At 44.5% G+C, this 27,236-nt stretch overlaps 2 protein-coding genes and 1 long non-coding RNA gene across 6 annotated transcripts in view; all 3 read right to left on the reverse strand.

Moving 5' to 3' along the window:
* On the reverse strand, window positions 1-25,270 carry LOC146513348 (echinoderm microtubule-associated protein-like 6). Of its 4 annotated transcripts, none has more exons than XM_085168980.1 (4): window positions 24,352-25,270; window positions 4,035-4,204; window positions 2,346-2,444; window positions 1-2,196 (listed from the first exon to the last, which is right to left on the reverse strand). In XM_085168980.1, the coding sequence occupies exons 1-4, from the start codon at window positions 24,626-24,628 to the stop codon at window positions 2,011-2,013; spliced, it is 732 nt and encodes a 243-aa protein (XP_085025106.1). In that variant the 5' UTR covers window positions 24,629-25,270; the 3' UTR covers window positions 1-2,010. The 4 variants fall into 4 exon arrangements, with proteins under 4 accessions (XP_085025106.1, XP_085025110.1, XP_085025107.1 ...); XM_085168984.1 differs by having other exon boundaries at window positions 23,313-25,262; XM_085168981.1 differs by having other exon boundaries at window positions 1-2,444; window positions 23,313-25,265.
* LOC146513346 (echinoderm microtubule-associated protein-like 6) overlaps window positions 1-27,236 on the reverse strand; it is a 74,728-nt gene that overhangs the window by 18,362 nt on the left and 29,130 nt on the right.
* LOC146513349 (uncharacterized) lies at window positions 5,295-23,306 on the reverse strand. The gene is made up of 2 exons (XR_014875440.1): window positions 5,775-23,306; window positions 5,295-5,738 (listed from the first exon to the last, which is right to left on the reverse strand). It is a non-coding gene; the product is annotated as an uncharacterized LOC146513349 (long non-coding RNA).

The raw sequence follows: 27,236 nt of genomic DNA on the forward strand, positions 1-27,236 counted from the left end.
GTTAACCCTTTAAAGCCGGTCAGAGCAGCACGCTCTGTTTTGCGTAACTATTTTTAAATCCCGGTAGCTCTGCAACCACGTGAGCTAGCGCAATAATTGTTTTTGCATATGAAACCGGAGGAGTTGTACTTACATCTTATGCCATCAGCTTGTCCTCGGTCACAGTTTCCTTCCACATATAGTTTTGCAAAAACTGCATAAAAAGCACTTGCAGCAACAAAAACATAATATTCCAGAAACACGCTTTGCTGATCCGATCAGCTGTTTGTAACACTTCCTACGTCCATCAGCGCGAACTATCCATGTCCTCCATGACCTGCCCGAAACCGGAAGTGACGTCATTTTCACGGAAATGTAGTTTTTAACCATCTGGGCCTCATGAGCCTATACTGGTGTTTTTAAAAGTTATCTTTGACTTTATGACTTTCTGTGTGGTTTCTGGGATGCTTAGGACTCATATTGCTGCTGGAAATAGTTTATTTTGATGCACATGCTGCTTTTTTGCAAATTTGCACTATAATATTTATTTTCGTTTTTCCTGCAGTGTATAAAAATTGGTGTATTTCAAAAATAAAACTATGAAGACACTCAAAATAAATTTCCTGTGGTGGGAAACTATTGTGTGCAACTTTTTTGTATTTACAGTTTTGAGGGATAAGCCTCTTAAATTTCTCTAACTACAAATATATGTTAAAAAACAAAAACGATTTTCAATTTTTTTGTAGTTTATTGCACTTTTTCACAATTTATGTAATTACTATGCACTTAATGCAGACATATTATTAAAATTTAGGCTGTAATGGTTGTATTGATGTATAGCAACTTGAAATGCTCCCAAAAATGGCTCCACAGCATGTAAACATATAATATAAGCTCTGGTGGACTTGGTTCTATGGCAGGTCTTAAAGGGTTATGAAGCACAGCATGTTTTCCTGTGTCAGCACAAGACGTCCCAACAAATTCAGCTCAGACCACCGGCCTCAGTGAGCATGTGAAAGGTTCCTCCCTGTCTGCATAACAACCTCTGATCACCTTGACAACGGCTACATCGAAGCATCACATCAGAATGTTTTGTTTTAAACTCGTGTCTCTCACACACCTGTGCTTGCTTCTTCACAAACATTTCACGTCGGCCTCCACAGAAGCAAACATGGACCACGGCCCGAAACACGAGTCTGAGGACGCTAAAGCCAGTCAAGAAGCCGCCATCATCTGGGAAATCAACACGTTAGAGGCGTTCAAAAAGCGACATGAAGATGCGCTAAGAAAAATTGAACAGTTCATCGAGGATGGCTTTCAGCTTTTAGACCGCCTCAAGGAAGAGTTTCTGGAGAGCGATGGAGACGCGACAGAAGGCGATGGAGACGCGACAGAAGGCGACGGAGACGCAGCCAAAAGCGAGTTCAGTGAGAGCGAGCCTGAAATGCTGCCGGGTCAAACTTTCCCTGAGGAGGAACCTGTGGCATCATCTGCAGACATCGAGCAAGCGACCCGTCCTGAGAAGACGCAAGCAGCCGTGACTCTTAGTGGAGGAAACCAAACAGCTGCTCCTGAAGGGAAACCTTCAGCGTCTGAAGAGCGAGAACGGGAATCTGATCCTGAGATCAGACCTCAGAGGCTCCGGGACAGAAAACGCACAGTCACACATGACCGTCAGGATCTGCAGAGGGAACAAGGAACCCAAACGGAGAGTGCTGAGGACGCACCTGCGAGAGGGTTACTGCGCACGCCACTGAGGAGGGCACTGAGAGCACTGAGAAGGAGGCTTCAGGAGGCTGGGGAAGAGTGATCTCCACCAACTCACCGAGCTCGCTTTGTGTTTGTGTTCAAAACAGCAAATAAAACAGAAAAATCTAAACTGTCCTGGATTTGTCTCGTATTTAATCCAAGTTACAGCAGTGAAACATGTAAAGGTGCTTTTTGATATCTGGACTCTGATTGGATGAGAGAAGCTGAGCTGGGAGTTGTTACATCTGCTTCCTTCTCGGCTCTTTAGAGAGTCAGAGATATTTAATGACGGGCGTTCAGAGGAACTATTTTATTACCTCGAGTGAAGCTAAGCAGCTGCATGAAGGTGGAGAAGGTAAATGTGCTGTCATATTTCTGGGTAGACGACTTCTGCGTTACCTTGATGTGCTTCACGCCGCAGCTCACCAGACGGCTTTGCTGAAACGGATCCCAGCAGATGTCAAAGATCTGGAGAACAGAAGAATCGTCCGTTATCGGGTTTATGTGAAAGCGTGAGCACAGTGGAAGCGCGATGAGAAGGAAACACTTTCAAACTCTGTAAAAGATTTTTTTATTGAGATGAAGATGAGAGGAAGCTGATTGGTGCACGCTCTCACCCTGTCCGAGTGTCCCGTGGCCGTGGCCAGGATCTTCCCTCTCTTCCACTCCCAGATACACACCGTGTTCTTGGCGTCCAGGCCGACCGAGGCGAGCCGCTGCGGAGGAGAGACGGGGACGTTTACGCATCTGAAATGTCTACAAACAATTTAAAAAAGTGAACGTGCAGAAATCTGACAGCTTATCTGCTCATGCGTGCAAGCTGACAGGGGGCGGGGCTTCCTGCTCGATCCGCCTGACGCTCATGTGACGTGTTTGTAAGTGTAAATATAGCAACTCTGCAACATTTCAGATGAACTCAAGTTTATTTCTAACTTTAAAGCGTTTTCAAAGGTTTGCTTGGAAAGGCTGAGGTCAAAGGTTAACGGGGAGAATACCTGAGAGGAGCGTCGAGCTGCTGCGCTCCTTCAGTGATCAAAGACTCAGCAGATCATAAAGGATTCAGCTTCACAGCAGTCCAGCTCGATAACTCAGCCACAGCCTGCACACTTGATTTATTATTAAGCTGAGTTATGATTATTTTATTGATTGTGTGTTTATTTTGATTTAGCCTGAGATGTTCAGTCATCCAGAGTCGGTGCCAGGAGCACAAACTGCTGGCTCAGCATTTCCAGAGTCGCCTCACAGCTCAGCAGCGGCGACGGCGTTTTCATTAATATCACTCACGTCCACAGAAACCAGAACCAGTGCAGCTTATTGGCAGTTTCACCGCCGTCTGACATCATCGACACGTTCAGATCTGGTTTTCCAGCAAACGTTTGATGTGTTTTCAGCATCAGACCTTCCAGAGTCGTCCTGCTGTGACTCGCAGACACACTTCAGCTTTTCCTCCACAGTTAGAATCACAAACCAAAGTAAAAAACAGGTTTTTAGTGTCTTCACTGAGTCCGTCAGGAGCTGGCAGCAAGGTCACTGCCAACACTTATTAACAGGACTAAGAGCAGAATTCCCCTAATTAACCTCTTAAGCCCCAACGCCCCTGATACGGCGAGGAGATCAGGCAGGTTTGGGGCTTAAGAGGTTAATTTCATTTTATTTAACTTACAGTGTTTTCCTGTAAATACAAGAGAATCAGGAGGAAATAATCCCACCGTCAGGAATTAGAAGTCGTTTGAATTTAAAGGTGATTTTGCAGAAGAATATCGTCTCGTCGTACATCGTAAACACTCGTCAGCCACATCGCGGCGTGCACGAATCCTTATCTAATCTTTTGTGTTTCTGTTCATGGAGTGAAACTATGGAACAGTCTGAATATGGAATTAAAGCAACGTCCAAACATAAAACTGTTCAAAAACAGTTATAAAAATATGATCTTCTCAAACTAGAAAGAAAAGGAAAATATTGAAATTAAGTGAATGTCTCTATTTAAAAACAAAAACAAAAAACAACTCATGATGTGATATTATAGGATATCAGAAATCTGTTCACTGTTTTTATTACAAATTATATCAGTAAAGAAGCAACTAAATATTAACTGATAATTTATGGCAAAGGGGTGGGATTAAATAAGTGTTTACTTCCCTTTCAACATGTAAATTAATAATTTTTTTTGTATGTAATTTGTACAGTATTTTTTCTTTCTTATTTTCTTTTCTAAATGTACTTGTATATTGTTCACATGTTGAAATAAATTACCAATCAATCAAATATGTTGATGTGCACGATGGGTGCTGTATTATTCAGCCGACCTTCACCATCCTGTCCATTGGCGCTGAATGCGAGGCAGGCGATGCCGTGTGTGTGTCCGTCACGCAGCAGTGACACGCTCTGGGCGGTGAAGGTGTCCCACACACACACATACGGATCCTTGCCCACCTGACCCGTCGCCACCAGGGAGCGCTCCGGGTGCAGCGCCAGGCTGAAGGGAGGAAAGAGGCGGAGACGTTAGAAAGACAAAGGACGGAGGGGAGGAGACAGGTAATAACACAGACGACCAATCAGAGAACATGTGGCTATAAGGTATACGTGTAAAGGAGCACTCAAAACTTTACTCAGGCAAACAAAGAGCTGCTTTAAAACTGCAACACACGAACATCACAGCAGCGACTGTGGCAGCGTTTTACATCATTTTAAAGATTTCATGTTGGAACCGATTCGTCACTCGCAGCTTTATGGGATGGATTTGGTATCACACAGAAAGCTGAGGTTCATGTGTTAGAAGTGATGAATCATCACATATATATCACATCACATATCGGGATCGCGTTACTAACGAGGAAGCCGCTCCACGTCCAAGTCACCAAGCGCCGGTTCAGATTCACCGCTCACATCCTTCGGCTACCGGACCCGAGACCCGCCCGTGTCGCGGTTCTGTGGAACCCGAGGAATGGAAAGAGACGGCGAGGAAGACCCAAAATAACGTGGAGGAGTACGTTCCTTGAAGATTTACGCTCGGCCAAACTGTCATGGGATGAAGCAGCAACTCGCGATGGACCGAGTTCGATGGCGTTCTCTTGTCGCCCGATGCGCCGATCGGATCGTTCTTCGTCTCCCTTTCAGAGGGTCAATGTTCTCCTTTGCAGACAGCGCTATAAATACACCTGCTGCTTTAACGGCATCATTATCAGCACGCACAACACACACACACACACACCACAGTCTCATGCTCTGTTATTGTTGTAAAGGTCGTGTTTCGTGACCTTCGCTGAGTCTCCTCACTGTGACCTCACAGACAGGTTATTTTCTGTCTCCTGTTGGACAGTTTTGTCCGTCCTCTCAGATCCGGCGTGTGACACTCATGGATCCATTTTGCTGCTGCTGTCGGCCAATCAGCACAGTGAGGCGGGCTGGGATGGAGACGGCACGCGATCCCACAGGAGCTGGAAAACATGGCTGGATAAATGTGGGAACACCGTCCTTATCCTGCTGTCAGTCAGAGGAAAACTGGATTTCTGAGGGGAGGCTTGTTTCAGTCTGATAAAAAGAAGGCTTATTTTGAACTGTGATGGTAAGATAGAGCTGAACATGAGCACAATATTTGTTTCAGCTGTAAAAGTTGAACATTTAATTGTTGACGCTCCTTTTTACTCAGCCTCAGCTCCCGGGGTCGACTGGGTCAAAATAAACTGCTCCCGTTTTTTACATTTTTATGAAATCAGGATGTTATTGTGTCTCCGAGCTGGTTCAGAGGATAAACACGAGCATCTGGAGGAACAGCAATAATAATAATAATACGAACAGATTTACTCACAATGGCTGATGTTCAACCAGTACGCTCACTGCACTGTGGCTTAACCTGTGTGTGTGTGTGTGTGTGTGTGTGTAGTTCGGAAAGGTCAGTGCATGCAGAGGTGTGTGACACACGGAGCAGCCGTGTATGAAATAATAGAAGCAGAAATAGAACAGGTGCGTCGGCCACGAAGCTCCATTGATTTCAAAGATGGTATCTCTCTCTACACACACGCACACACACACACACGCACACACACGCACACACACGCACACACACAAGCTCAGACGTTCCTTCTCAACCTGCCAGCCAATGAGCCTGCAAGCTGCTGCGGTTGCTATAACAACCGTATTGCCAAGGGCAGGGAAGCTGAGGTCTGAGCATGACAACTGTGGAGCCAAGGTCACACACACACACACACCTGAACATCCGTCTCTACTGGATGATACCCGACAACTTCCAGACGTCTTCTTCTTTGGTTTTTTGTCATATTTATACTCAACTCTTTATCTCACTGACATTTGATAAAACCAAGTGTGTGAGACTGTGTGTGTGTGTGTACAGCTACTGAGTTTATACTCAGTAGAAAGGAATTCTCTCTCACATCCTTTCACACCCATGTGTCTGAACAGAAGGTCAAAGAAGGCTGTTATGGGCCGGATGACTAATTTACAAAGTATTAGAGAAAAGCAGGCTGGTCTAAACATAAGAAAATCACAAATGTGCAGCACTCACAGACATGTTTAATGTTTTGTATTTTCTTCTATTTAATCTCAAAAAGCTCCTAAAACAGTCAGTGATCACTGTTGACCTCCCTCGGCTTTTATTACCGCTAATCATTTATTTATTCTCAGTTTTTAAAACCTTAGGATGTAACTACAGCCCAGCCCATGCAGCAGTATATGAATGACTAACCTCGTATTGTGGATGGATTATCTCAGTTGTTCTCCTGGCTGAAGTTTGGTCCTTTTACAGCATCCTGCCATGCGATTACATTTGTTCCTGACCACCAAGAACACTCACGTTAACTTTTATCGAGTGGAAAAAAAGTTAGCTTGTTTATATTATGCTAACATAGCTGTGTCGCTAGCAGTCACGTAGCACATCATTATATAGCAGCTAGCCAAACTTCAGTAACCCTACAAACATCTCTGCTGTTTAGTTTTCGGTCTTCATTTATGTTGGAAGTGATAACAGAGCTGTACGTTTGAATTTGTTTCCAAAACCCCGCAGTCAGGACATGCTATATTGTATTTAGATAGAAGCTAGCGAGCTAACTTCCTGCTAACTTCTAACTCCGTTAAATGTCATAAATTCCGTTTTCATGGATGCCTGGATGTTAAACTCAGTTGTTACACCTGGTAGAGCAGAACGCTGATTTTATTAAAGATGAAAGACTTTAGACAGTTTTTCAACTCTCAGTAATGCCATAGTGATCGTTTGATATATGGACCTGCAGAGTTTGGACCAAACACGGCTAGTGACGTCAGACTTAACAACCGGATTGCACCAGCAGCATCTGCTCTTATATAACTATCATTAGCTTACAGCTTTAAGTGTTTAAGGTATGTGCTAACTAAAAATAAAGACAAGATGATAGTTTATTAAATGTTAATGAAATCTGCAGATTGTTTCGGTGAAGTTTAATAAACTCCTTGCTATCTAAAATATAACAGGACACCGGAGTAAATTCTCAACACTTCTGATAATCAGCTGTCTGCTTGACGTTTAATCAGCTGTGTAAAAACTATAACTTTAATCTCAGCCAAACAGATTTACTCAGGAACAAATAAATACCAAAAAAAAAGGCCAAACAATAACATTTTGAAGTTATCTAAGTGACTTATATATCATGTTCAACCTGAGTAGTGAAAGTCCGGTGTTCTCACGGCTCTAGTTAGCCTAGCCCCCGGCTAGCTATCGAGCTAGTGGGTAACAGACGTCTCCGAAAACGTTGGAGCGCTTTTGAAAATGTGTCTTGATAAACTGAGCAGATATTTGAGGTTTACACAGCTACATTCTCGCCTGAAAATATGTTAAACGTTTATTTTGTGACCCAGAAAGAATAATAAGAGTAATATTAAAACTAACTAGCTGCCGCCATTGTTGGAAACTGAGCTGGGCCGCGCTATGAATTCTGGGACACAGCTTCTTCTTCTTCTTCGGGGTTTAACGGCAGCTGGCATCCTTGTACATGCAGTGCTGCCATCTTCTGTTTCAGTCCGTTATTACACTCTTAAATCCTGCTACTTATCCTGCGTCTTTTGTGATCTTACAAAGCTTCAAACGACACGTCGACTATTAAATCAGTCGTCGATGATTCTGATAGTCGACGTAATCGTGACTAGTCGACTAATCGTGGCAGCCCTAGAGCAGAGTGATGCTCCTCCTCTTCTCTAATAACTCATCCTTCTATCATCTCATCCTTGTGTTCTTCATCTCTTTTCACGCTCCCTCGCTCACACGTCTCCATCGACTTAACGACTTTCAGAGGACTCGGTCCTCACAGTGTGACTTCATTAACAGATTTATGGCCTCACAACATGAGTAACACAAGCCCACACACTCGAGCACTTTGTGGTTATTTATAGCAGCTGCACTGATTTGCTGCTAATAATAGCCTGAGTGTGCAGCCCTGATAATGTGATTAATAAATGATTCCCCTGCAGAGAGCGTGTGTCTAAATGTTTGGCACAAGAAAAAGCTGCAAGTAAACGAACGGATGTTTTATTTCTGCACAAATATTTAATGCTGTTAATGAGCAGATTCATGCTTTAAAGGCTCTGTGAGCAACAGCAATTTTTTTACAAGAATTTGAGCTTTTCCATACATATTATGGGAAATTAAAAGCCTTTTATATGTTTCATGGAATATTACAAAAATCAGACTTGGATAAAATATGTGTGCTGTGTCTATCCCACTGAAGCCGGGTGGCTGCTGTCTGCAGGAAGCCTGGCCGCGAAGGCGTGTCTGAGGAAACAGCAGGGTTGGTTGGTTTGTTGCTCTTACACAGGCGCACACACCTCAAACATCAGCCCTGACCGCACCGTCATTCATTCACTGTTACACTAACAAACAGGGTCGCCTCTTTCCTGTCCAGAGGTTTACAGATGTGGGTGAAAGGCGGCGACGTTCTGCAGAAAAACAAACGAATCCCTCATGAAAGCCAACTCTCTGATATGGAGGCTCACCTGCGCCGGAATAGTCATTTATTCTTTTTAATGAGAATATTTTGTGTTTTTATTCATTTTGAGTTCATTTTATATTAAATATTGAAGTTAAATGGGACAACAGCTGTAAAGGATTTACATTAGTGTGTATTGTGATGTTTGATTGGCTCATCTGTGTGTGGCGAGGACACGGTGAGAGCGCTGTGAGAACGCTGTTCACGTGAACGCTGTGGTCATATGTTCAGCTTCATAATTATTCTATAAGCGCAGTAACAAACTGTCCGACAGGCTCAGAGCATACGGCACTTTCTTTGGTCTGATTTTGAAAGTTGTTACATTTTCATCTCTTCAGACGACGTCGACCAAAGAAAATAAAATCGTTACTCTAAATTTGAGGCACATGTTTCATACGTGTGTTGACTGTAAATATGTTGTAATAACGCATCACTCTGACGAATGATGACGTCACTGTTATGGCTATTCGAGGGGTTTATAATGAATCACATGTTTTCCACCTGAGAGCAGAGCTGCATATTTCCCTAAAATTCTCTTGTTTTTCTAAATATGCAGCCTGAGGTGCTGGAGGAAGGCTGGGCCTTCGTTTACAGGGATAAGTGACGATGATGATTTTAGTGTAAAGAGTATAAAAGCATCAGCGTCTGCTTCCTGCTGATCAAAGCCTCGTCGGAGAGCGCCGAGCGGCCGCTGCTGCCAGCGGGGAGATCTGACTGAAGAGACGCAATCTGGGAAACGTTCACATAGGAATTAATTTGACACACACACACACACACACACACACACACACACACACAGATAATTTATTATTCATATGGCATTTACAGTATTCATTGGAGGATGTGTGCTCATTCCAGTTTAACTGGCACCATTACAGCTTCTTTCTGTGTGGACAAATGTTCATCCATCAAAGGACATTTGTGCACGATGAGGAGGGCTCACAGATTTATGTGGGGGGGGGGGGGCAGCTCTGCAGAGAGAGGAGCGAGTCTGAGAGAAACAGGAAGTTTATTTATTTCTACTCCCAGCATGATGAGACTGTAATGAGCTGGAGACGAGCGAACGATTTTAACCTCGTTTGCATTCAGCAGCGAACGATGGAGGCTGTCAGCAGTCGACACAAGTATCATCTGAACATGGCAAACAGCATGAAGCCATAAGATCGCTCTGGTTCACAGCTTCGATCAGCGGATTTTCACATTTTTCAACAATAACCACAGAGTGTGCGCGCATCAGGAGTACAGCAGGTGCTGCAGTCAGCTGACTTCTTCACGTCTCATTGAAGAAGCTTCTTCAGCTCTGAGAGTCTCAGGCATTCAAACCCCAGCGTCTCCATGCAAACAGGAAATGGAGATGGTTCACCTTCAAAATAAATGTTGTGCCATGTAAAACATGTTGACTGTAGCACAAAGTTTTACTTTGAAGTGTTACCACCACTGTGTGAGTGGTTAGTGAGCATTTGCAGACCAACAGAAAAACTGCAGGTTACCATGGAAATAGGCTCGTAACCAAAGCAGTCACTGGGTGATTTTTGGTCCAGCGCCGTCTTTGCCATTGATGTCGTCCAGCGAGGCTCAGATGCCTCCATGAGCCACTCGTAAACCTGCCGCCTGCTCACTTCATCAACACTGTCCTGATGAACTGATGTTGTCACGTGTTTCACTCTGACTGAAGAAAACACAGACATGTGCTTTATCAAAGCTGTCGCCCTTTTAAAGATATTCATGCAAATCTGTCCCAAGCTGCAACGATCTCCTGGTTCATCCCTCAGAGGAGCCGTCACCTTTGACCTCGTCGCTACTACAGGCTGCTTCCACTCTCGTAAACAGCCTGACGCACAGCTCTGAATGAAAAGCATGTAGGTGAGTTTATTTATAGCAGGTGGTGAAATCAGGGCAGCTTCTATAAATAGCCCAGAGGAACTCCTCCTCCTGAGCGTGCTCGCGTTCCTGCATCAAACAACAAAAGCTTGTTTTCCCCGCTCGACCTCGCAGGGATAATTGAGAACACTGGGGAGTCTGCGGGAAAATTTCCATAAACCATCTGGACTCTTCTCCTGCTGCTACCAACAGACTCTTACATTCACAAAGTTCAGCATATTTACAACAAACTGAAAGGATTTTACAGACAAACGTTTCTGTGCTGGAAACCAGCCGAGTCCGAATCAGGTGGAAATGACAGCCGATAACATCTGAAAGGATCCACCTGACCTCAGAGCATCCAACATAAAAGCAGCTCTCAGAGGCGCAAACGCAGTCGAGTTTTTAAATATCTCATCATTGTTAATTACACGTTGGTTGCACAAGTTTTGCTTTTGCTTTGAAATTCTTGATCTTCAGCAAGAAGAGGAGGCCTTGATTGGACACAGACAACGACGGGCGGCTGTCACGGATGAAGCGACACGCTGGAGCTCACGTCACCGAAAAAATAAAACATTTCATGACTTCATGTCCTTTCAGTTCAACTCAGGAGTAAAGCACAGCTAGTTATCAGCTAAAGATCTACTGTGGAAGAATCACAGGAACCGATTCAAATCTTCTCGTCAGGCTAAAGCGCAGAGCAGAGGACCCCAACGTGAGCCCCCAGAAGAAGGAGGAGGAAGATGTTACAGGTCATCTTCAAAACGTCTTTTTACCAGGTGGGTGGAGCCAATCACAGGAAATCTAGATTTCAGGGAGAGGAGCCAAAACAGCTCGTTTCAGACACAGAAGGCTTACTCTGAACTTGATTCATGCAAAGCTACTCCGGGAGAGTCCAACAATAAAAACGCTGAGCTGGAACGAGCAGAGCGGTCTGCACCTGACAGGTCGGCAGCTTTTACGCAGTATTTTTCTCTCAAAGCTGCGATCACATGACTGAGATACACACCCAGCAGTCCAGAGCAAGTCTGCAAACCTGCGAGTCGCTGGCAGCGCCGAACAAACCAGTCCTGAAAGTTACTTATCAGTCTTTTCAGACTTCAAACCGCCGTCTTCCTCCGTTTGTTCGCAGCTCGGAGGTTTGTCTGTGTAATGGAAGCAGATGATGTCGTCGCTGAGATCGAGCGCGCAGGATCAGATCATCGCTTTGGGGTCGTGTACTTGGGGAAGTGCTGCTTGAATCTTCAACGAGAAATGATAGCGACGTGCTCTCTGCTGGAGAATCCTCAACAGGCTCGCAGGCAGAGGAAAAGTTTCTGTTGAGTGAAATCAAAAACGTCTCGAGTCTCGGAGCGAGGAAAGAAAGAACCTTTTCCTGACGCTCAGCCATCTTTTCTTTTAAAGGTCACACGGTTCAGTTTCTGTTTCTCTCCTCACAATAAGTAGCTCAAACTCAGCCTGCAGCCCTTTGAGAGCCGCACTGCAGAGTGACATAACACCCCGAGAGGTTTGAGTAAATCTGAGTGCGCCTGAGTGTGCGTGAGCGCCAACAGATCGTGGGAACACTGGCGGCCGCGGGGCAGATTAGTGGTGGGATGCTGGACAGATAATTTCTTAGTCATCATCTTAATGAAGACCAGCGAGCTGTGAATCCACAGAGCCACCAGGTCTGCGCCGCACGCTGCCATTTACAGAGTCTGGCAAATGAACAGAAGCACGAAACAAAAGAGCCTTCAAGGAATTATTCCCTCTGCTTTTCACGAGTCATTGAGCGGCGATCTGGAGAGCGAAAACAGCCGCGCTCAACCCAGATTCTCCTCACTCGATCGGAAGGCGCACGCCGCCGGTTATTCATCGAGAACTCGGAATAATCTTAAATTATCGGAGCTTGTATCCCAGTCACGGACGGATTGCTGAATGAGCCCGGGGGGAGTATTTTACATAATGTGTTGCAGTGTTTAGTGCAACGTGTGTGCAGCGGCGTGTCAGCAGTCAGCTCGCTGACCTGAATGCTCAGCTGCGGTGTTTCAGCCCACAGCATCACCTGAGAGCCGGAGCCAGCTTCAACCTCCGGGGCTGGAAGATAAAGCTGAAATGTGCAGTTCCTCTAACGCCCAGCAGAGGCAGCAGCGACTCCCATTTTTAAACTTTAAAGCAGAAATAAACATGTTTACAGCCTGATACACAAACTGTCTGGTCTCTGTAGATACTCCTTCATAACACCTGTACAGGAGGGAGGAGGCTTTTCGATTTCACCATTATTAGGGGCGTGGCCTCTTTGACTGACAGGTGGATGGTGACACAGGTGGCTGTAGCTGCTAGCTTCACCTGAACTGCACCTGTGGACTGTGTTTGTGCTGTTTGTAATTATCTGACCAATGACATGTGCATGTTGTTGCTGCACACCTGCAGCATGCACACAGCAGATTGAGATTATTGTGTGATAACAGGTTCTGAGTTTGCATCATCAAATGTGACTTTTAGATTTCTTCAGTTTTGAACGGCTGACAAAAACAAGCTCGCCCATCCATCTCGTCCCAGTGATCCCATTCAGGCTCGCGGGGGTGCTGGAGCCTCTCCCAGTTGTCACAGGGTGAGAGGCGGGGTACACCCTGGACAGGTCTCCAGCCTGTCGCAGACACACAAACATTCACACACTGATTCAGAATCACCAGTTAACCTCACACGTGTGACAGGAAGCTCGAGAGAATCCACTGCTAACGTCACACAACCAGAAATAAGCTCACAGAAATGCAAAATGACCAAAAAAGACACAAACAGGAGAAAACACGACTCCAACGACGCTGCAAACAAAACATCTGCTGCAAACTTTACTTCACACGAGAGCCAGCAGCATCTCTGCAACCGTGAACGCATCACTGACCACGCAGCCGCTAACTACAACAACAACACTAACTCCCATCTTCATCCCGCCTGATCAGCTCTGCCACTTCCTGTTGAGAAGGAAATGAGCTACTCTTTGCTTCACTCACACACACACACACACACACACACACACACACACACACACACACACAGTGCCTGCAGTGTCCCTGCTAGTTAGCGTTAGCTCTGTATGAGCCACTCTGGCTGCTCAACTGGTTGGTTTAGTGGTTGCTGATGATGCTCATGATGATGATGCTGATGATGATGATGAGCCTGCAGGTCTGACTGCCTCTCTGCTTTCTGTGCTAGCAGATGCATGAAGTCCAGCCCTCCTTCAGCCAGCAGGGACATCTACACAGTTTCATTTAAGTCCTCTTGTCTGTAGTTTCTTTGCTCTAATCGCTTCCTGCAAACTGATGTCTGTGAGGTAAGAGGACAAACACCGGGCACAGCTTCTCCACTGAAAGGCGGCTCATCGGGCAAGCAACTAACACCAGAACCAGAACTACATTTACTGTAAACCAGTGCAGCGTGTTTGGAAGATGCTCTGAAGCTGTGCTGCTGTAAAACCAACAGGAACAGCCGTCTGCTCTGAGCAGCTCATAGACTGTATATCAAAGATGGACAGCCTAATATGACCTAGTATGATGTGCAAATTAATGTGTGTTAATATCACACATAGTACAAAATACTAATACAAACATGTAAAAGAAAAATAAAAGTGTGTCTAACACGTGTGTGTGTGTGTGTGTGTGTGTGTGTGTGTCAGGAGGGATTTGAATGTTGTCCTGGATGTGACATTAACAACTTTTCCACAGCTTCCCTCGTGAGGCTTTGATTTATCAGTGTTCAGTGTTTCTGTAAGAAAACATGAGTGAAAACAAACAGAGAAACACTTTGTTTTCACTCATGTTTACAGTTAAAGAGAAGAAGCTGTGATTGTTCAGAGCCTCTAATGTCAAAGAGAGAATTTGTGTCCGTACGAGGCCTCAGTCTGATGCGGGTATGATCTTATCAGACACAAATATCACAGAAATGCTGCAAAACTGTGAAAAATATCAAACATGCTGATTAAAAATATGAATCATGGTTCATTTTTAACCCTTTAAAGCCGGTCGGAGCGGGCACGCTCCGTTTTGTGTAACTATTTTTAAATCCCGGTAGAACCGGAACCGTGTAAGCTAGCACAATAAATGTTTTTTGCATGTGAAACCGGAGGAGTTGTACTTACATCTTATGCCATCAGCTTGTCCTCGGTCACAGTTTCCTTCCACATATAGATTTGCAAAAACTGCATAAAAACCACTTGCAGCAATAAAAACATAATATTCCAGAAACACGCTTTGCCGATCCGATCAGCTGTTCGTAACACTTCCTACGATGGAATAGACGTCAGCGCGAACTATCACATTTTTGCAGAAATGTAGTTGTTTTTTTTTTCCTTTGGGGCCTTATAAGCTTGTACTGGTGTTTTTAAAAGTCATGTTTGACTTTATGACTTTCTGTGTGGTTTCTGGGATGCTTAGGACTCATATTGCACTGCTGGAAATAGTTTATTTTGATGCAGATGCTGCTTTTTTTTGCAAATTTGCATCATAATATTTCGTTTTTCCTGCAGTGTATAAAAATTTGTGTATTTCAAAAATAAAACTATGAAGACACTCAAAATAAATTTCCTGTGGTGGGAAACTATTTTGTGCAACTTTTTTGTATTTACAGTTTTGAGAGATAAGCCTCTTAAATTTCTCTAACTAGAAATATATGTTAAAAAAACAAAAATTCAATTTTTTTCGTAGTTTCTTGCACTCTTTTGCAATTTATATAATTACTATGCACTTAATGCAGACATATAATTTGGGCTATAATGGTTGTATTGATGTATAGCTTCCAAAAATGGCACTACAGCAAGTAAAAATATAAAGATAAGCTCTGGTCTTAAAGGGTTAAGACAGACAGGACTCGCTCTCTGCCTCTGGATGACCAGTTTGTTTTACTCAGTCAAGCAGAAATACCATGAAAGCTGCACAGCAAACATAATGATGTCCTTTGGTTTAGTGCATCCTTTGTGTGTGTGTGTGTGTGTGTGTCAGTTGGTCGGTCAGGTTCTACCTGCAGGCAACCAACAGAAAGTGGGACAAGGGAAAGACAGAAAGGCGAGAGCAGACAGAGTCAGATCCTTCATTCGTCAACAAAATGATGCAAAAACACAACAAATTCAGATTTGATGATGTAAAGTCTGCGTTTAGCAGACAGCAGGACTTCATCACTGTAGTGAGGTCAGCCTTAGAGCTGGAGGCGAGTGCACGGTAGGCTACACGCTGCCTGTACTCAGAGCTGGTGCCGTTAGACGCTCTGTGTGGCGCAGGGGCGGCACGGTGAGCTTCCGGGGCGGCACGGAGGCGGGGCTGAACAGGTGTTTGGGACGAGTGACTGATTGTGACTCCTCTTATGTTTCAGTGACAGTCGAGGAGGGAGAGCGGAGTGACCACTGAGCGGGAGTGTCTGTGTCCCGTGCATTAAGCCGAAACCAGATCACACCGTCTGTTCATAGCCTCACCTACAGCCACGATCCAAGAGGGATGTTGAGAAGAATCGCAGATAAGAGGAGGCAGACTATCTGACTGGGACGCCTCTGAGCTGGGGTGCAGAGCCTCACAGCTTGGGAACACCTCAGTGTGGGGACTGAGGAACAGCCTCCTTCTAAACGTCAGTGAGACAAAGGAGTTGATAGTGGACTTCAGCACTAAGCAGGAGAGGAACTACCAGACCCCCGTCATCAACGAGTGCCCAGTGGAGAGAGTGGACAGCTTCAAATACCTCGGGGTTCACATCACGCAGGACCTGTCATGGTCCTGTCACATCAACACTGGTGAAAAAGGCCTGTCAGCGTCTCTACCACCTCAGACGCTTGACAGACTTCCGACTGCCCCCCGAGGTGCTCAGGAACTTTTACTCCTGCACCATAGAGAGCATCCTGGCGGGAAACATCTCAACCTGGTTTGGGAACAGCACCATGCAGGACAGACGAGCTCTACAGAGGGTTGTGCGATCAGCTGAGCGCACCATCCGCTCAGAGCTCCCTGACCTGCACTCAATCTACAGCAGGCGGTGCTGGACCAAGGCCAGGAAGATGGTGAAGGACCTCAGACATCCCAACAACGGACTGTTCTCTCTGCTGAGGTCAGGAAAGCGATTCTGCTCCCTGAAGACCAACACAGAGAGACTGAGGAGGAGCTTCTTCCCGCAGGCGATACGGTCTCTCAATCACACCACACAGTACTGACCCACACATGTGGTTCTTACACACACACTGGACATTTGTTTACACTAGTGGCTGCTGCACAACTACACTGTGTGGTCATCTAATCGAATCACTTTATCACTTAAGTCACTTAAATAAATCACTTTAAGCATATTTGCACTGCACAAGACACAAATGTGTATTGCACAACATGGACATTAAATTTCTTCATTTCCAGTTAATACTGTACAGCTGCTCGTATTGTTCTATATTTCTTCATATATATTTCTATATTGTGTATTTTGTTGTACAGTTATTTGATTTTTAACTTGAATTTTTATATTTTATTCCTTCCTAGTTAAATTTACCCTTCATTTTAATTTATTCATAGTCTTTTTTTCTTTAGGTCGCGAGCAGTTGTGTAAACATTTCACTGCATATCGTACTGTGTATGACTGTGTATGTGACAAATAAAATTTGAATTTGACTGGGGGACACTGAGGACTAGCTCTTGAGTCCAAGCCAGCTGGACCTCCTTTAAGTTCTCCCACCTGATCACCTGATCAAAGGTAACAGCCAAGAGTTTCCGTTACTATGGGAACAAAGTTGTCAGGTACACATATCAGAGCTTTTTTTTTATTCAGATAATTTGCTGCAATCAGTTTCGTTATAAGATGAATGCAGTGCCAAAGGACATATAGGGAGGTCCCAGGACCGAGCCCTGCAGCACACCACAAGAAAACCAGTCGAGAGCTGACCCAGAGACGACCACCCAGGCTCTAAGTCTCTCAGTCAGTATCCTACGACCAGCAGGCAGCAGACAGATGCAAGAGTACCAGGGCTGAATATTCACCTTTATTTCTGCACATTAAAATATAATTTGTAACTCGAGGAGGAGGCGTTTCATTGGACACTGGTCAGAGTGTCAGAGCGAGCAGTCTGAGTCGGACTCGTGGAAACACTGAAAAGATGAAAAGCACGAGGCTGAAGGGAACTGAGATGTGAGAGCTGGAAATGTGAGCTGTGTGCAGCAGCAACCAGCGGCTGATAATTGCTGCCATTCAGCAGCCGCCTGTGCTTCTCTGCAGAGGAGCATAAAGGCCGATCGCCCTGCGGGAGGCCGCGGCCATGACAGAGCCAATGAAAGAAAAAGACAGTCCCGCTCTCGCTCTTTCAGAAAAACTCAACGTGGATTTAATGCGTCTACATGGAGCCTGCAATTACTGCGGCGATCCATCAGGCAGGCGGGGAGGGGGGGCGAGTGCAGTCATGATTCAGAGCTTTCAGCAGAAGCCACTGCACAATACGAAGGAGAGAGTCAGCGCTACAAGTCACTGTGAGGCTGTGTGACATCACTCTGTTTACTGCGGTTGGTACAAAACAGATGAAGAGATGTGTAATCGTTACTTTCTGGGTCATAAATAGAAAACACAGAGTAAACATCTCAACTATCAGGTCTCCACATTTCTGCATCGTCACGGTGATTTTGAGTCAACGATCACCAAGACTAAAGGTCAAAGTTTCACCTGCTCGAAGCCACATCGGACACTTTTACTTTAAACAGACCTTCACATGGCACTACAGTGAAAACAGGAAGCTCCGATCTACTAGAGCAAAAAGAAAATCAGCGGTACCCTGATGTTTGAACGTTTTCACATTAGGCGCCTGATTGCTAACAGGCAACCTGTCTCCAAGCAACTGCAACCCGACAGACTGACTGATGAAGGTCGGCAAATATTTGGCGTCTAGTTTTCAAACGCAGAAGGTTTTCCAACATGTTGCAGTCAATCTTTTGTATACTGGTTACAAAAACAAGGCTGCAGTAAAACTCCAGTCCTGCAGCAGCGACGCTGTTATGGGTGGAGGAACAGGTGTGGGGTTCTAGCTGCACCCTTAGGCCCACATAACCGCAAACATTAGGTTTGTTGTGAAAAAGTGCTGTTGGCATTTACAGAGAGAGCAAAGTATGTCTTGATGCATCCTCAGTCATCCAGGTAAGGAAATCCCAAAAGGTTGATTCTGTTCATCTGGATGTTTTCATTGGGGGAAACGTTTGGTCATCATCAGGTGACTCCTTCAGTCTCAGCTGACTGCAGGTTATAACCTTAGAAACAGGACAGGGGCGACTTCAAAGACGACGAAATGTTTGCTAATCCAAACGTGTCAAAAAAAGCTAATCGTTGCCTTGTGATGCACTTTTGTGCCACGTGAATTTGAACGTGTCCTGGAACCTCGTCCCTTCAGGCTGCGTCAAACTGCTGAGCGGGCGACCGGTGCTTTTATTGTGGCGGGGCTGTCGCTGACTGGGCTGACTGAAAAGCAAACGTAAATGGTTTCTCGGAGAGCAGCCGCCACTCAGCACACACGAACTCCATCAGAGGACACAAACCTGGCATCAGTGTCAGCACAGCTCATTTCCATCTGAGCCATCATCACGCTTTTCACTTTTCTCTTTAGCAGACGCAACAAAAATGTACAGGAAGTGCACAAACAGGAAAACCTTTACTTAGTTTGACCTCAAAGACATAAAACTGTGACATGTCACATGATGATAAGCTCTGATTAAAAGTGTCAAAGCAAAGACAGACTCTGAACTAAGACGCAAGAAAAAACTTATGTAACTTAAGATTTGAGGCTTTTTTAGTTTCTGATTGATGAATATATCGTCCCACACTTTGAAACAGCTTTCAGACTTTTACTTATAGTTTATAGTCTAAGGCTACGTTCACACTGCAGGTGAAAGCGCATCAATTTTATTTGTAGTGTGAACAAGCAGACACAAAAAATCGGATTTGATCAAAAAATCGGAATTGAGCATCAAGACCTGCAGAGTGAACGTAGCCATAGTGACTCATTGAGAAAATAACCTGCAGACCGTCTGCAACCCTGAACTAAACATGTGACTAAACATGTGACCTGCTGCTTGAAGCTTTTCCCAAACTACTCTGTGTTTGTTCGTGCACCCTGCTGGAAGAGCTTTGCATGACATGCAGTTAAAAATAATGCCTCTGTGTCTAATCCTGCTACTCTGTGGAGCCCATCGGCTCCTGTCTGAAACAAGCTACTGAAGGCCTCAGTCACTCCACCTGGCAACCACCGGGTTGCTAGGGAAGAAATGAAAATGTCCCAACTGGTTGCCAGTTGTTGTTAGATCAGTGCAGCAAAAACCTCATGATTGTTTTTTCTCCCCTCACCTCCAACCAATCACAGCAGATGGCCCCGCCCCTCCCTGAGCCTGGTTCTGCTGGAGGTTTCTTCCTGTTAAAAGGGAGTTTTTCCTTCCCACTGTCGCCAAAGTGCTGCTCATAGGGGGTCATATGATTGTTGGGTTTCTCCGTGTTATTGTACAGACTGTGTAAATTGTTTTGATTGGTCTTTGGTCAGGAACAGATCGCCGTGGTTACCTGTAGTTTGTGTGAAAGATGCCTGCTTGACAGCAAAAACTCAGCAACTAGTCAGTGAGTGTTAAGAAGAGTGCAACACAAACTGGAAACAGACCGTTTGCCGTCAAAGTAAAAACAATGGCTTCAACAGTAAGCCAGAGCTTTTATTTTGAAAGTAAACACTGGTATCTCTGCTACCTGCTCTATTCACCTGAACTCTAACATTTTGTTTCCTGCGACTAGTTCAGACCTAAAAACAAACAAACAAACAAACAAACAGGTCCAGGTTTAAAGATGCCGTTAAACCCAGGACTGTAAAATCAGGTGGAGACGGCAGCTGCAGGATGGAGGTCCATGCATCAGCCGGGACCTGCGACATTTCCTCCAGACCGAGACGCAGACGCAGCACCGGACGGCGGCCTGAAGGGGACACGCTGTTCACCGCGTCGTCCTCTTTAAATCCACACAAACACGTTTTTCTTTTGTGACTGTGACGAATGTTCAGGACAAACGTTCAACATCCGAGTCGCAGCATGAAGAAAACTGTGTGTGTGTGCGTGACTGTGTGTGTGCGTCTGTTTAACAATCTCTTGTTTAACTTGTCTAGTTTTGTGTCTCTTGTGTTTTTTATCATTATTCAAGTCTGAAAATCAGGATTTTGAGACTTTCGAGAAACGACTGTGGGTAAAAACATGTATTCGATACTTAAAACATACTTTTAAAATATTTTTGGGATATTTAAAAATATTGATCTAAAATTTGAGTTTGTTATACTTTTAAGAAATTTTATTTTACCGTTTTAGTATTTTTACTTTTTAAAAACACATGATATTCATTTTATTTTCGGACATTTTATTAGCCTAATGTTTGTAGAAAATCTTGTTTTATTTGTATTTCTTATGTCATTTTTAACATTGTACTTTTTATGGAATTTTTTCTGAAACATTGATTTTTCTTTCATGTTTTTTCATTCGTGCAGATTTTAGGACAGTTTGTTTGTTTGGTTATCAGGTTATTTTCAGTGGAAGTTTGTGTTATTTTTCCAAAAAAATTATAATTCCTATACAATCTCAGGCTTTTTAAGGCTTCTGTGGACCCACTGACTGCGCCCTGTGATGTGTTGCTCCACCTCCATCACACTGTGAAAACCTCACATCCCCAACAAAGTGCCAAAATTGCCCTCAAAGCGATGCAAACGAGCTAAAAAGTCCTGATGGGGAAACAGACTCGTGTTATATAAGTGTCAGATAATCCCAGATTAAAGCTTTTAGGTGTTTGTGAGCTGGTTTCACTCTGAATTAATTAGTCCACGCACATCCACGAGCTGCCTTGAGAGTGGTTCGCAGGATTTCTCTGAACACGATGCTTTTTTGTTTTCCACAGTTGTCTGTTGCTTCGTGATGGTGTGCTAACGGCCACCAAGGGTTAAATAAATATAATAAATAAGCAGTGAGGTCAGGAGGTGTGGACATAAAAACTGATTTTTAAAACTGAGGATGAAAAACTCGAATTCACACAACATTAAAGCAGCTGTGAGACGAGTGCACAACCACCATCCACACTGTGCAACAGCAACAAATATATAAAACATTATTATGTTAACATTACTTCACCTGTCAGATGATGTTATTAAAAAACCTCCAACAGCCCAAACAGGACTCCAGTTAGCTTAGCTGAAGGCTAGCAGACAGCTTGGAGCTACAGCTGCCTGCGCCATGCACCTATCAATCAAAGAGGCCACGCCCCTAATAAGAATTATCTACAAAGACCAATCAGTTTGTCTATGTGGCTGTAAACGTTTACCATAGGAGTCTATGGGGACTGACGCACTGCTGCAGCCCCTGCTGGACGTTAGTGGAACTGCAGGGTGTGGCTCAGAAATAAACCCATCAGACCTGAGAACAGGAACAAGTCCCTCACCTGCCCGCAAGCTGTCCTGCCCTGATAAAAATCTAAATCTAAGTTACTCCTCATCACTGAGCTCTTCGTTCATTAGGAAACCCAGCAGCAGCAGAAAAAGCTGCTTCCTGTCTCGGCGTAAACCTGCTCGTGTTTAGATTTGAACTTCTGTCAAACTGAAGGACAAACCAAACTGTGTGGGAGCGATAAAAAAAACCACGAAGGTCCAAAAAGCATCTCAAAAGAGACAAAAGCACCGAGATGAGTCACAGGACTGAGTGTAACGAATATCCTTTCTCTGCTTCTTTTTGTTTAATAACGTTGTAGTTTTTATGAGTTATAAGCTTCACCACATTTCCACCATGCAGACAAAGTTTATCTTGTGCTGCCACATGTTGCACCAGCAGCAGTCAGGCTACAGCCCGACACATTTAAATGGTCACAGGCGATTAAAGTCAGCATTACTGAAGCTTATGGTAGCTCAACATCTGCACAGGATTCATGTCACTGCCAGAGTTACAGTGGAATTACACCCCGTGACCTGCAATGCTCCTCCCACAACGTAACCACGACAACTGTCATTGGCTGCAGGAACAAGAGACAGTTTTATTTTGGATTCCTGTGTTTTCATTCTGCTTTATTATTACTGTTCTATTTAAAATATTAGAAAAGACATTTTTTTAAAGGCTGCCCCCTTGTGGTGAATGTTGTCATTGAATTTACCACAGGGTTTTACGAACAGTACCTTTAATGTCATTTAGTAGTATCTCTTTGCTTCAGGGTTTAGCCTTACTGAATCAGACTCCACAGATAAAACAGAAAGTTTTATGTTTGCAGATCTTATCTTGGATTATCACTCTCACAAGGCTCATGTTTAAAAGGCCACTAATGAGATAATGTGCAACAGACTGAAGGAACAGGAAGCCAGGAGGACCATCAGATCTTCTACTGCTTCTTCCTTTATGAAAAGCTCACACAGCAGGGACACTTTGGTTTCCATCAAATGTTAATTTGTTTTTATGGCAAAATGACTCTTAAATCACACAAACTGTGAACACACACACGAAACATATTTATAAATTCAGTGTGAATCACTGGCTCTCAGGGTGTCAGAAACACGCTTAGAGCTTTGTGAGGATCTCAGCGAGTCAGTGAGCGACGTTGGAACATGTTCGGATTTATAATGAAAAATAACTTCCGACCGCTAATTCGGCTCCATTTAATGTGACATAGCAGAGCGATCCGGGCTGTTAGGGAGGCTCATGCTGTGACTCAGAGATATTGATTCTGAGACCTGGAAGTCTCGATCGATAACCCATCACGTGACCTGTGCAGGGGGCTCACCTGATGATGTCGTCATTGTGCCCCAGGTAGAACCGCTGGCTGTGCTCTCTGGTGTTGTAAACCACTCCAACCCCGGCCACGAAGTACACCACCTCCTTCCCCGCCGTGTAGTACAGGTTATTCCGGCACTGGTGCCCCCGGTACCCGTAGACCCAGTCCAGTCTGAGCCGGCAGCCCGGGGCGCTCCGGTCCGACATGTTCGCTCATCTGAGGGGCTCCGGTACCGCCCGCCCGCTCCCGCAGCTCCTCCCTCTGGATCCAGAGACCCGGTAACGGAACTGTGAGCGGGGTCACCTGCCTGTGTTCGGCTGTCGTGTGAAGAAAAGTTCGCGCCCACAGCTTCAGGACTCGGACTTCCTTCGACTCTTCATCACGATGCGCGCGCAGACGCTGATTGGACGTCAGCTCCGAGATTTACCGTAAATGTGATGGTTCATATTCAGATGCCGTGACTGTAATCCCCCCGTAAAGTCTGAGTCCTCTGGTTTCAGCACCGTGAGACCTTCATCATCTCCGCGATCCCCCGGGAGCTGCTCCCGCCGAGCCTCCCCACTCAGAGCCGTTTCACTGCAGCTGGAATCACCACGCGAGAAACTTTTCCACGTTTATCACTCTCTCACTCCTTCCACCCACTCCTCAAAAACACGGAGGACGCGAACAGTCTGGAAACTTCTCCAAACCCACAAAACCAAAGTCAGCGGCTGGTGGAGGATTTAATCCCTCCGTGCTCTAATCCTCCATCCCGACCGGCCGCCTCCATCCTGCCCCCCGCGCGCTCGCAGCACCTTCTCCCCGGGAGGACCGCGGCTCATTCACAAATCTGCGCGCGAGTAAAACCAGCAGTCAGGAAGTCAAACGACCCAGAGCCGCAAAATTAACGAAGAAGAAGCGACCGCGCAGTGGAGGAGCGGAGGAGAGGATGACAGCGAGTGTTTAATCCCGGCAGATGATCCAACTCCAGCGGGCAGAGGCGGGGAGCAGCCCCGGGCTCACAGCGCAGCATCCCGGCCGGATGACGGAGAGGAAAGTCCTGACTCACCACAGCGGGAGGAGGAGCAGAGCATCCTCCACCCGCAGGCAGACTCACGGGCGGAGCAGGCGGAGGCACAGCCGGAGCTTCTGCTTCGAGGAGCGTACTGTCGCGTGCAGCGGGGAGCCTCCTGAGCCAGCAGAGTGAAGCTGACCCCCCACCCACTTGAAACGTAAAGGCAAATAGGCGGAGCGGTTAGTGCTACGTTTGTGCAGATTTGTGCAGGTAAAATGAGCGTTTGTGCTGCTATGGTTTTTGAGATATTAAACATTATTTTATAGGTCATTCAAAGGTCACCATCCCCCCAGACTGCTCCAAAACGGGCCAAAATGGTCTATTTTTTTAGTGCTACGTTTGTGCTGATTTGTGCAGGTAAAATTAGCGTTTGTGCTGCTTCCACAGCACCTAGGCGAGGGATCTTCAACCTGCGGCTCTAAAGCAACATGTGTTGCCAACTCCTCAGTAAGGAAAATCGCTATTGGCTGTCCTAAAAGTCGCTAGAAGTCGCTAAATGACGTCATCCCCTAATTTGCATAATTGGTCATGCTAATGTAATTGTAACCTACGCTGCTGGAGAGAGAAATAACATCGTGGAAGAGACATAAAGTGAGTAAAAAACGTCCTAAATGCATTTAGAATTTATTTAGAACTACAAATTAAATTTCTTTTAGCAATTATTGTTTTTTTTAATGTCACAATTCCAACCCTGCTCCTTAATCCGGGCTTGGACCGGCAAAAGTGACCCGAAATAGGCACTCTGGTGGAGTTACTTTGTGTGTGTGTGTGTTTATAAGTAGTTTTAAACCTTGAGATCCACAAAACAGCATAAGAGTAAAAGAAGAACTGACTGCGTTACAGCACCCGCTGCTCGTTGAGAGTAAAAGCGATATGCGCTTTCACGTCTTTTTTTTAGCGACTTTTTTTTTTTAGAAAAAAAAAAGGGGGGTCTGAAAACTCGCTAAATATAGCGACAGCGACAAAGTCGCTAAGTTGGCAATACTGAACATGTGGCTCTCCGGCCCCTCCACTGTGGCCCTTATAAGACCAAGTAAGTCTTTTTTTTTTATTATAAAGACAACAAGAAAGGGTTCTGTTAACAGTTTTTTTTTTTTTTTAATGAAATATCTGCATTGACTATTCACTGAATGTACAAGGCTTTTAAAAGTGATTTAATGTTTCTTAGCTTCAAATCTGTTTACTGTACTTTTCAAGTTGGTTGCCCATCTTTCCTAATTTTCAGTTATTATGGAAAGGACTCACATAGCTGGCTTCATTTTAACAAATACTTTTTTGCATTATAAAGCTTTGATGATTCATTTTCTTATCAAATCTAAAATAAACATTTTTATTTACATTTCCATAGCTTAAACGATACAACAACTCATTTTCTAGATATTTATAGGCTCTTTCTTTTTTTAGGCTTTAGACAGGTTTTGTAGCAGCAGGAGAAAAGGGGCCCTTTGAACTGAAAAGGATGCTGACCCCTGACTTAAGCCACCAGGTCAACACAAAACAAATACAGAAAAATTATTGACAGAAAAATGGAACGGTTACTTTCAAGGCTACAGGTGAAGGTGACTGGGTGTGTAAAAGCAAATATGCATCAGACTGACAAAGAACAGAGTGTTAAAAGATTTAAAACTTTAACTTTATGTGCAAAACTGAACTTACTGATAACACACACTAGCCATTTGAACACATGTAACTGTAATGAACCAAATAAAACAGAAAAATGCAGGCAGCACTCATTATACTGTGTATAACACAGCATGGGGTTGTTTTTCTTTTCAGATGCTCCTGTCACTCCATTTCCCAGGTCATCATAGCACTCCCACACACATGCAGCTCTCCTGCAGTATGCAGTGTAATGCCCCAAACCGTCAGTGGTCATCTTTCCATGGAAAGCAATTAATGCCCTCAAAGTGAACGACTTTCCTTGGAGAACCAGGTTGGAGGGAAATTCATTCAGTGGAAATTCTGTTTGGTTTGCAAGGTCAGTATCAATCCACACGATATCTCCAATGTTGTAGCTGTGAGTAACTGTCCCTGCACAGAGCTCATTTCCTGTGGTGCTGTCTTCTGTTTTGAATTCTGATGGACACAGAGATGGATTGGAGAGTGGCCTGAGGCAGGTAGACTCAGGTAGGCCAAGTCCTGCTTCCACAGCCGTGCCAAGATGAGCCATAGCAGACTCTTTGAGGACAGAGATGGCAGGAGAAACAAATGGCACTTCCCTTGTCATCCCTTTGCTGAGGTAGCAGTGCTGTGAAGAGCAGTGTTTGGTAAAATAAACACTTGAGATGTTCCTCATTGTCTTAGCAATTACAGCGGAGATATTGCACTGAGCATCGATTTGGATCGCACCAGACCTCAAGGAGACAGCTTCAAACATCACACTAAGCAGCTCTGCTCTCCTTCTGTAAGTTTTTTTTTTTTTGACAACTTTATTTATAATTTTCCAATATGACAAAAGTACAGAAAAATATAACTCGAATTGCGATTACAAACACTGCCATTGTGAAACTGGTTACGCCACGCAGTGGCAAACCAGTTGAATGCAGAAAAAATGTGTAATCTATGGGCACATACAAAAAAAGTACTATCACGTGAACAAGGCAAAAAACAAAAAACAAACAAACAAGCAAACAAACAAACAAAAGAACAGAAAAAACAAAACCCACCAAAAAAAAAACAAAACAAACAAACAAAAATAAAATAAAATAAATACATAAATAAAAGGGGGGCTGCATTGTGCGCAGTTCTTTTTGGCTTGCTACAGATAGTAGGTGGCTTTAAAGAAAGAAAGAGAAAAAAAAAAAACCCAAACCCAGATAAAAGCAGTATTACCATACTTCAGTAAATGACAACTTCTCCACATATTCAACAAAGGATGA

The sequence above is a fragment of the Neolamprologus multifasciatus genome, chromosome 7, assembly GCF_963576455.1.
Source record: "Neolamprologus multifasciatus chromosome 7, fNeoMul1.2, whole genome shotgun sequence".
Taxonomy (NCBI): domain Eukaryota; kingdom Metazoa; phylum Chordata; class Actinopteri; order Cichliformes; family Cichlidae; genus Neolamprologus; species Neolamprologus multifasciatus.